A 10,772-nucleotide genomic window follows, 5' to 3' on the forward strand; every position below is an offset into this window, starting at 1 on the left:
AGTGGCATTTGTTCTTGCATAATGCCGTATCATCATGCATATCAAAAAAGTATAGTGGATACAAAAATATTTCATTTTACAATATTCATTTTAATATCTTAAAACAAACAATATAAATGAGAGCCAGTTTACAGCCAAGAGTACATCTGGGCCACTCATAACATGATGTTGGCATATCTATTAAAAACTGTGTGCAACATATTTACACTGATAATAAACATTTGTGCTTAAAAAAGGGGGCTACACTTAAAAAAAAGTCACTGTTTAATACTCATGCCTAAAGATTAGCAAAGCCTTTACATCATATATGTCAAAGTTGGCAACCAACACTGAGTTGGCTGAGTCATTCATCTGAACTGCTTTGTCAGTTAATACTTTATGTGCCATTACTCTACTCAACCTGACGTGGAAAACATCCCTCTGGGGAAGCAATATAAGGTTTTTCCTTTTTCTGAGTTGACTGGCAGCTAGTTCTGGAAATAACCATGTAAACAATTAAATAATTAAAAAAAAACATTTTAAAGAACAGTGACGTAACGTAAGTAAACCACCTCTTGTAACTATTCTCCCATTAACACCTACTGTTTTATTGCACACTTTTTAAATGATGCATTGGCTCAGAATATGAAAATAAAAATAAATTTAAAAGAATTACAACAGTGTAACATTAGTGATTTGAATGGTATTGTGGCTATTTTAAAGACATTTCTTCCAGTTCCTTCAGAGGTGCAGATAAGATGTCAAGGCTGGGCTGCAGCAGCCCTCATGGAGGCGAGCGCTGAATGAATACGAACATGGAGCCTGTTCTCGAAGTCATAGCCGGCATAGTCCTCCTGCATAGTCAGTGAAAGAAAAACAGTGAATAAGGTTAATGTATTCTGATGAATGTGCTCGCTGCCCAAACATGTAGCAGCATACCCATTACAGAAGCAGCGAGCCCACTGCTCCGGACATTGCTGCGTCTGCTCTCAGGCACACGGAGTTGGCTGTTACAGCAGAGAGAGTCAGATCTGTGCTTTGTCAATGTCAGCTGCCCATCATCCACTAACAAAATCAATGCTGCTGCACCAAACATCTCAAACACACTTCAGGTGGGTGAGGCTGCACCTAGTGCACCGCAGACGATGCAGACTACTTTTACGGGTACTTGTGTAGACACAAACTGACTTATTACTACAATGATGTTCAGACAGCTCTGAAGATCTGAGCATTCGTTAAACTCAGTGTGGAGGGACTGTGTGGCCTGCTGTGCTGTCATGATTTCACGCTGAGGGTAGATAATGCAAATACATCTTTCTTAAACTAACAGGGCAGTATGAGGTCTCCCCGAGAGTGCAGACTATCCCTGATTTCCTCAACATGGGGCAGCATAACAGTTAAGCCCAGTTAACTGAATGAAAACATGGTGAAAGGTACCTGGCATAGCCTCAGACAGCCACTCATTGTTTCCAAGGAGAATGTGAATGTCTCCTGTGCTTGACCCTGCAAAGGTGGGTGCATTTGCATACTCTCAGGACTGCATGTTTCCTTCGTCATAGAGTGTTATCTCTTGGTCAGTGCCTCATGATCTGGTGGCCGAGCAGGAGAAGACAAGCCTATCTTCTGGCGTGGAGACAGTTTTTTAGAACACACGAACCCAGTCTACATCTATGGCCTATGAAGTTTTGTTGGCCATCAACCCTCTAAGGTGCCCAGCCACGACCCACGGTACTCAGTTCACTGACTTCAAGGGGAATCAAGCAATGGGCTTGCTGCTCCTTCATTGGATATGCTATCACCTGATCAGGTAATGTGTATTGATCAGTCACACATCCTAAAAACTTTTACAAGACCATGATCAAAATCGTCTTGTCATGCCACGCAATCAAGAAATCTACTGTACCTTAGCCTGAAGCATCAACATTCTGCCTTTCCCTGCAGACTGGAAAAAAAAGACAATATTTATTTGACTTAAACCATCTCAGATAAGGGAAACAGTTTTTTATCATACACGTCACACACAAACTTACCTCTGGGGTGTTCAGCAGCACACAGCCCAGTTCATAGCAGGAGTAGGGCTGCACATAAGAGTTGCTCAGACGACCAACCTCATCTCTTGCAGCCAGATGGAAAAACTGCAACAAAAAAAAATGACAATCTAAATAAGTTATAGCTGTTGTATACAAACCAACTTTGTCCATGTTCTCTGGCTCTTTGCATCCTTGTATTTAACGAGAGCAGCCTTCCTTCCTGACAGAGTTAGGGCTAACTACATGGGTGGCTCTAGACCTATGCTAGCATGTTCCTTTTTTTGCTACAACAATGCGGTGAACTATAAAAACAAGAGAAAAGGCGAAAGAGAGCGAGAGAGAGAGAGAGAGAGAGACTGAATATGCAATACATGGTGTTGCATAACTTAATATCAAATATCTGGTCATCACCTAGTATATCACCTAGGCCTAGTTTCCGTGTGCCCAAAGACTAAAATATGGTTATGATAAGAGAATGGTTGTATCTTAGAAACTACAAGGAGCACAATCAACTGTTCGTTAAATATGAACACATAAGTCAAAAATATACACACGCAGTGTAAAAAAAAAAGTCTAATGATAAGTGTGATTTTTCATGCAATGTGATGTGAAGTTGGACTACACTTGCCCAAAGGATGTGTTACATCTAGATTCAAGACCTTAGACCAATCAGAACCTTTTCTCTTGTCATACTAAATACAATCTTTTGGCACAGGTAGGTTAATCAGACATTTAAGTACCTGAATGGCATCTTTGGTATTATGAAGACATTTGTTAATGGCACCAAGAAGCAAGTTTTTCAGACCTGCACATGAGGCATCGTCAATCACCTGCAGCACTAGATCAAGAAAAGTACAATTAAGCAACGTACATTGACATGACAACAAACAAGGCTGCCAAAACGACCTTGGTGATTTAAACATTTTATAATCGAGTACCTTGTGCCATCATCTGCAGCTTGGTGGTGGAACAGTTGGGCAGAGCTTTCCAAAGGTAAAGAATCTCAATCACAGACAGGATGCAGAGTTCTTTGGAGAGACTGAGGGTCCTTAGCTTCTCAGCCTGATGAAATGTATGCATATATACTTATTTTCATTGTATTTTGCAACAAGAGTATCAGCTGGAAACAAACTCACCCTCTTCACGGAGAACAACTCTATCTGATTATTCTTGCGTTTGAAAAGTCTTTCAACATCCTTGAAAACCTTGAGACCTCCCTCCAGATCACCTGTGGCTCCCTGGCACACTACACAAAACAAAGAAATATAGTATGGATTAAGAGCAAATAACAAACACACAAGAAATGTCCTTAAAGCTTTATTTAGTTGTACTGTTACCACCTCCGGTTAAATAAGCGTAGTAGCACTGGGACCAGCGAGACTCGGTCTTCAGTCGCTCAAAGGCCCTGTAGGCTTCTCCGTAGTTCAGCTCGATCATGCTGCACCAACCTAAAATGTTTGACAGTCGGAAATTATGATGCAGAATAACGCTGAGCGAGGTAGTTTGAAATCTGAGAGTGAAAATAATACCTATTTCATATAAACACACGTGCTGAATCTCCCTCTGGTCAGAGGCCAGATCTAAGGCATCACGGAAGGACGTCAAGGCACTACTGATCTGGCACTAGAAAGGGGAACTTTGTGGTGTGAGTTACAGGCTGAGTTCTCAAGGAATGAGAATAGGCCACATAGTGTAGCAGTAGACGATAAAGTTTATTCTTATCATGTATTCACCTCAAGGCGTTGGACTCTGCCTTTGAAGAACCTGAAGAGGGAAGAGTTTGGATAGATAGCCTCCCTTTGTTGAAGAATGGATTTGGCTTCCATCAGGCCTGCCTGTGTGTCTGCGCCATCCAGAGCAAAGAAGGGCTGCACTACTGTGTGGTACCACAAGAGGGCCAGGCTGTGAAGGAAGCACAGAGACTGTAAAGATGTGGAGTGTACAGATGACACAATGTGGTATGAGTTATGTATGATATTGTAGACCATTATTAATCAACATTTAGATAAGTTGGTTACTTGGTAGAAACAACTAAATTTCCACTCTTGATTTTATAAACATAGCTGCCAATGTTTTCTATGAAAAAGAAATAATTCATTTATTATGAAGCAATGATTGGGCAATGTATGCTGCAGGGCCTGGCATCAGTCTGTTTAAAGCTACTTACAGGAGGGATTTTTATTTTCTTCAGTTAGGTGATTAAATATTCGTTCAATGCTATCAACACAGTACTTAATCACAAAAATGGCATCTCTTTTCTTTCCTCTCAAAATGATGCTTCCATTACGTTGTCGTATTCATTACATCTGAATGAGCTAAGATTTCAGTTTCAGTTACAGCTAGAATACAGATACACAAACGTACTCACTCACATACTCACGTAGCTAAGGGGGCTTTCATGTCCTTACTTTCACTGGCGCATGTGAGCGCTGACAGGCCTTGAAGGCGGTCACCAGGGAAGCCCAGCAGGTTGACAATCTTCAGGAGGTGCGGAGGCACCATGGAGATACAGAGGTGGAAGAGGCCGTACCCGAAGCTGACTGAACCTTTTAGCCGATCCAGAGCCTCTGGGCTGATGGCGCCCGGTCTCAAGGATGGGCTCGGCCCGGGTGAAGAGGAGCGCCCGCTGTCAGTCCTGACGGAGCTGGAGGACACAGACGGATGCGGCTTCGCTTGCTGTTCAGAGGCTCTTCTTCTGCTGCCCTCCTGCAGGTGCGTGATGTCACTGTAACATTTGTTGTACATCTTCCAGGCTTTACGGAGGATCCACCCTCCTTTGATGTAGGCTGTCAGGAGATTGAAGGTGAGGTCAGTGAAACATGTTACGCAGGTATTTAAACAAAAAATACGCATCTGGACATTTTAAAACTTATATATAAAGACTTTAATTTCACACCAATTTATAGTTAAACAACAAATACTAAAGGTTCCCTTACATGACAGCTCTTGTTTGATGAAAGACAACACTGCAAGGTAAACCTGGCAGTCAGCTATGATGATCTGCCTCTGCAGTCGGTCCACCGCAGCCACCCCCGACCTCTGAGAGTCCATCTGCCCACACAAACACCTCACACTTACTGATGTGACAGGCAAGCTAACAAACAGCATAGCACGACGCATGGTCTGACATAAAATGCTCCTTTTGAGGCTAATGACATTGGTTCTATATATATATACCTCACACAAATTCAATTCAATTAGGTATTGAAGAGGCTACTCACACTCCTCTTGATCTTGTTTTTAATGGTCTCAATGACACCAGTGTTTTCACTCTCACACAGTCTCTCTGTAGCTTTGAGGTCCTCAAAAGCCATCTGCATTTTCTCCTCCTCAAACGTCATCATGGCATTCTACAAAAAAAGGTAGCCAGATAAATACCCCCTGTAGTTTACATGCTACTAGTTTGGAATTAATGCTGATCATCCACAGGTCTTGACAAGTGAAGCAAAACATCTAATCCTGGACTGAACCCTGGAGTCCAGAAAGCAGGAAAAACAAAAATTGTACTGATGAATCTTCTTACTTTTCAAATTTCCAACAAACAAACAATGTGTAGGTGTTCAATACTTTCCCTCTAGCTGCTTTAAACCAGTTTGTCAAACAACAACAACATGAAGCCACCTATGCACACACACACAAAAATACTTAGCTTACTTACAGCTTAAAATGAAATGTAATCTTTAGATGGCACACTGCTCGTATTTTAAATTAAAAGAGATTCTGAATTTAAGTGATCGCAAAATGGAAACTTGAAGCAGGAGACAAATGTATTGTTAGATGGAGTATGATAGGCAGAGACATTACAATTCATTTTATAATTACATTAATTACAATTATTTAAAAATTCAATTATTCGTTCCTTACTTAAGGACAGAATAGGGAAGTAGAAGTGTTAATTGGCAAATGTAATACACTTTTTTCCAGTTTTATAATTGTTGAAATTCTCATTTAATGAATCTATTTATATCTGACCAGTTTATTAATTGGTTATAATTATTCTGGTGGTAGACTCCAGGTTCCAACTTTTTTTGTCACAAAGTGATACATTGCAGAGGGAAGCAATTATCCCTTAAGGTGAAGGAGACTCCTGTACTAACATTTGTTTTATGATTTAATTAGTACGAGTTTCTCTTGAGTGTGCTGAAGTCTGAGGCATCTGGTAGCCTTGTCTAACTCAAACAAGTTATCATTATCTTGTTATGTGTTTCGCACCATAGAAGAGACACCAAGTGTGCCCACATCCAGGCAAAAATACCTCATGTGCAAAGCAAAAAATACTTCACTGCAGGGAACAGAGGAGGTCTGCACACTGTTTGGCTTCAAAACAATAGTTTATTTCTCTTTATCTCTTCAAGGCAACATTTCAGTCGGATCTCCCTCAGGCTTTTTCCACTACACAAATAAATGGAGAGATAAGTGATGAAAGATCACTATACAATTTGGCTACGTTGTTCCCCTAGTGTGTACATCATTCTTTATTTGATCGCTTCGCCCTTTAGAGGTCTATCTCACATCTCACTCACTAAGTTTTCAAATTAACAGAACAACACTGAAGGTAGCAGCAAGTATTCTGAGCTGAAGTAAATAAAGGTTTGCTAAATGACTATTGGATCTCACCACCTACGGCCTAGAGTAGATGGTGGTCAACTAGCACCACACATTAGTCAAGAGGAGACGGCTAACTTGTTATTGAGTAGGCTCCTTGGTAAATATTGTTTTGTCATTTTCCACCATAATCTCTAAACCTGCTGTTGTTTATTAGAGCATCTTCATCTTGTTCCTATTGAGTTTCAGTCCCCTTATTTAAAGGACCAGTAACAATTATTTAATTATGATTTAATTAAAAGGAGCAATTGAAGTCAGTCACACCTGTTTTTTTGGCGGAAAAAAAGATAAGACCGGCTTTATGTCTAACAGGAACACAAGGGAAATTCTTTGAACCTTATTATAAAACAGAAGAGCTTTTTAAAGTGGAATTTACAGTCATGTTTTTTCAGCATTTGGACCACAATGGGAAACAGTAAAGTGCTGCAAAATGCTTCTTAACTCACCAGAAAACTCACAAAACTGGCCCCGAAACTCATCAAAGGACTGTGGTTCCTGAAAGAGGATAGAAGGACACATAAGTCACATGTCAGCGAGAGAATTGCTGCTATGTGACCAGGAAACAAATCTAGAGGCCATTAAAGAAGCCACGGGTGGAGTAAAAAAATAAATGTGTTAAGCCGGTTTGATGCGTCAAGAACTGGATTAATTCATTGTCACAGTCAATCAAAAGTAACTTAATAATAATAATAATAATAGTTTTCAGGTTTCCTCCCACAGTCCAAAAACATGCTCGTGTTAGGTCAATTGATGATTCTAAAATTGCCCGTAGGTGTGAATGGTTGTCTGTCTCTGTTCGTCTCTATGTGCCCTGTGATAGACTGGCGTCCTGTCCCGGGTGTACCCCGCCTCACGCCTGATGTCAGATGGGATCGGCTCCAACACCCCCCCCCCCCCCCCCCCCCCCCCCGCGACCCGACAGGTACAAGCGGTTAAAGATGAATGAAAAGCATCACTGAACCCCCTTACCAAATCTCCTACACCCATAATGCAACACTACCTTAACAGAGCCAAGGGAACCTTATCTGGAAACCGGTTAATAAGGACGACACAAGCTCATTCTCAGGTTCTGTGTTATTGTACGTCTTTCACGTCTCTGTCCTTTTCGCTGATGCAAAACAGGATGACACCTCGTAGTGCTTAATGCAATTAGTGGAGGAGAGGTGACATTTAAGCTTTAACACCAGGGGTCAGGACACATAGGGTTTGCCCTTCCGTGGCATCATTATTCAAGTTGAAAGCAATCCTTTACCGGAGATAATCATCCCCTAAAATAACAGCTGTGCAAGATTGAATGTATACAAAGTCCTGCAAATAGAATTCCAGATCCGAATGTGTGGTTAAGAGCAAGTCGTTAATTAGAATAGGCCTTAAAAAAAGTTTTAAAAAAAACATCCAGAAACTAAAATTAGAGTTTCATGTGGAATAAAAATATTATTTTAGCATAGCATAAATGTTTATTTCAGATTTTCCATAACTGAATTAGAGGGTTATTTGCAGATTTAATTGTTGTTGTTTTTTAACATTTGGACACTAAATTACTTGGTCAACTTGCAAAACAAGCCTAGACAGGAACAACCACCCAGCATTAGTGTGGTTACATGATGTGAAGGAACTAGCTGGGCCAAGATGAGAAACTTAACACTGTTCACAGGACCTGAAAGCCAGCTAAAAGCTAACCAAGCATCCACAGCTTCTCTGCAAACACTGTATATTTACACTTGTAGCAGACTGTCACCATATGAAAAGAGCATTATTATATTATTATAATAAAAAACAAGTCAGTAGATTGTTTGATTATCACAAGTCACATTCTGGGTGTGGAATATTTGCCCAGGGTATTTAACCAACATTCATCATGCTTGTGACTTGATCATATGGTAGACAAGCCTGACAAGGATGTTAGGGTTTTGTTTTGCAAGCTAAGCAAAAACAGTGCAGAAGAAACTGCTGAAGAAATGTGTCCAAGCGTATGACCACAGTAGTTTGGATGCAACAGCTGCACATAACCCAACCCATAAGATGCAGCTTTTTTTTCCAGCTACGCTCCCAAATTATGGAACTGATTACCAAAATCATGAGAGGCAGCCTCAGTTGAAACCTTTAAAAAACTGTTACAAACACATATTTTTAACCTAGCCTTTTTTCAGAACACCTAATCCCACCATTTTAATTTCATTTCATTCCTTTTATGGCATATTTTATTTATTTAATTCTATTTCGGTATCTTATTGAATGCTTTGCCCAATAATTGTGGCTGCTTCTAGCGTTGTTTGCTCGTCACTTCAGTTAATTTATTAATTTTTTCAATTGTTTGTTCATGTTCACGTTTGATGCTTTTGATGGTTGTCTCTTCATTTATATGCTTTTCAATGTAAAGCACTTTGAGCTGCATTGTTTTGTATGAAAGGTGCTATAAATAAAGTGTATTATTATCATCATGATTATTATAATATTCATCATCATCATCATATGGTAGACGAGCCTGACAAGGATGTTAGGGTTTTGTTTTGCAAGCTAAGCAAATACAGTGCAGAAGAAACTAATGTAGAAATGTGTCCATGGCTTCTGCTTATATGACCACAGTAGTTTGGGCACAACAGCCGCACTTGTCATACCTCTATTATATATTTTTATAATTCATTTTAGAGGTTCCTTTTATGTGTATTCATTCATTTCACCTTCTTTGCACTTCTACTGATGTTTTGCACAATCTCGTTGTACATGCACAATGACAATAAAGACTATTCTAACAACCCCCTGTGGAGAAAATTGAAGTATCCATCACTGCTGTTTCCCAGGTATCAGACTAGACACAGACATTTCCTATTGTCCCTGAATTGGACACTCACAGACCTGTTTAATCTGAAGAGCTCGTCGCTCTCCTTGAATCCATTGTTGAGCAGCATATTGATCCCTCTCAGTGCCAGCTCTGCGTCGTTGATCCCGTCCGTCTTCTCATCCTCCACCTCCACGCTTCCCGGGGCTGGTTCTGTCGGATCCGCCATTGAGATACCCGATACCGGAGGAGGCGAAGAGATAGACGCGGGCAGGGGAAGAGGAGAAGCAGAAGCAGGGAGGGGACCTGAGGTATGTCTCGTTAGTTTAACTTACGCTAATAGTCTCAGCCAGTTGCCCCGTTTTGAGCAAACGCAGTCATGTTAATACTCTTGTATATCTATGTATAAGCGGACAGGTTCAAATCACTTGTAAGCCGTTGAGCCAGCGGGTTGTGTCGCGGTTCCGTACTCTGCCGCCTGACCGGTGGTTCCTGTGTGGTGTGCAGACAGGAACTGTGCTGCCTTTGGGTGCTATCGGAATTATCGGCTTTCCCATCAGACACGACACGCGTCAACCAATTAACTCACCCGCTTTTACAAGGAGAAAAGCGGGTGAGTTAATGAGTGGAGAAATGTGGATGTTTGGCAGTGGTGGATGAAGTACTCAGAGCTTTTACTTAAGTAAAAGTAGTAATGCCACGCTGTAGAAATACTCAGTTACAAGTAAAAGTCCAGCATTCAAAATGTTACTTAAAAATAATACAAAATAGCATCCACATGTAAATAAATTACAAAAAGTACTTTCATTTCAGCATATTATATTATATTGTAATTGTTGCTAGATTCATGTTGATATCACTTTCATGTTGCAGCTGATAAAAATGGGGCTAATTGTATTTACTTTATATACTGCTGTGTAGCTTTATCAATAACAATAGGCCTATACAGTATATTCTTTCATTTGTTGATAATGTTTTGTATTAATAAACATTATCTTTAAAGTAACTAGTAACTTGAGTTACTAAATAAACGTAGAGGAGTAAAAAGTACAACATTCCCTCTGAAATGTAGTGGAATACAAGTATAAAGTAGATTCAAAGTAAAGTACCTCAGAATTGAATTTAAGTACAGTAGGCCTACTTGAGTAAATGTACTTGTAAACCTTACTTTCCAACACTGATGTTAGGGGCTCTTGTTTTATATTCTCCCTACACAAGTGATATTTGTATGTCTCTATTTATTTAATCAAATAATATATCATTCTGAAATGGGATGTTCTGCATAATTAGAATTTTTACTTTTGGTAGCCAACTTTAATAATCGGATGGTAGGCCTAATACCTTTGTGCTTTTACAACAACATTTTCAATGCTGGGCCT

The 10,772-nt window shown here is 40.1% G+C and overlaps 1 protein-coding gene across 2 annotated transcripts; it reads right to left on the minus strand.

Annotated features, from left to right (window-relative positions):
• Positions 1–126: 126 nt before the first annotated feature.
• LOC310957447 (tetratricopeptide repeat protein 39C-like) lies at positions 127–9,861 on the minus strand. 2 transcript variants are annotated; one of them, XM_083928009.1, is made up of 14 exons: positions 9,471–9,861; positions 7,061–7,109; positions 5,231–5,359; positions 4,946–5,060; positions 4,390–4,795; positions 3,743–3,911; positions 3,539–3,632; positions 3,350–3,457; positions 3,146–3,255; positions 2,948–3,071; positions 2,750–2,847; positions 2,010–2,114; positions 1,883–1,921; positions 127–833 (listed from the first exon to the last, which is right to left on the minus strand). In XM_083928009.1, exons 1-14 carry the CDS (start codon positions 9,620–9,622, stop codon positions 741–743), a joined length of 1,791 nt encoding a protein of 596 aa, XP_083784135.1. In that variant the 5' UTR covers positions 9,623–9,861; the 3' UTR covers positions 127–740. The 2 variants fall into 2 exon arrangements, with proteins under 2 accessions (XP_083784135.1, XP_083784136.1); XM_083928010.1 differs by lacking the exon at positions 127–833 and adding an exon at positions 1,470–1,568.
• Between the last annotated feature and the right edge of the window lie 911 nt (positions 9,862–10,772).

The sequence above is a fragment of the Echiichthys vipera genome, assembly GCF_963691815.1.
Source record: "Echiichthys vipera genome assembly, chromosome: 15".
NCBI lineage: Eukaryota > Metazoa > Chordata > Actinopteri > Perciformes > Trachinidae > Echiichthys > Echiichthys vipera.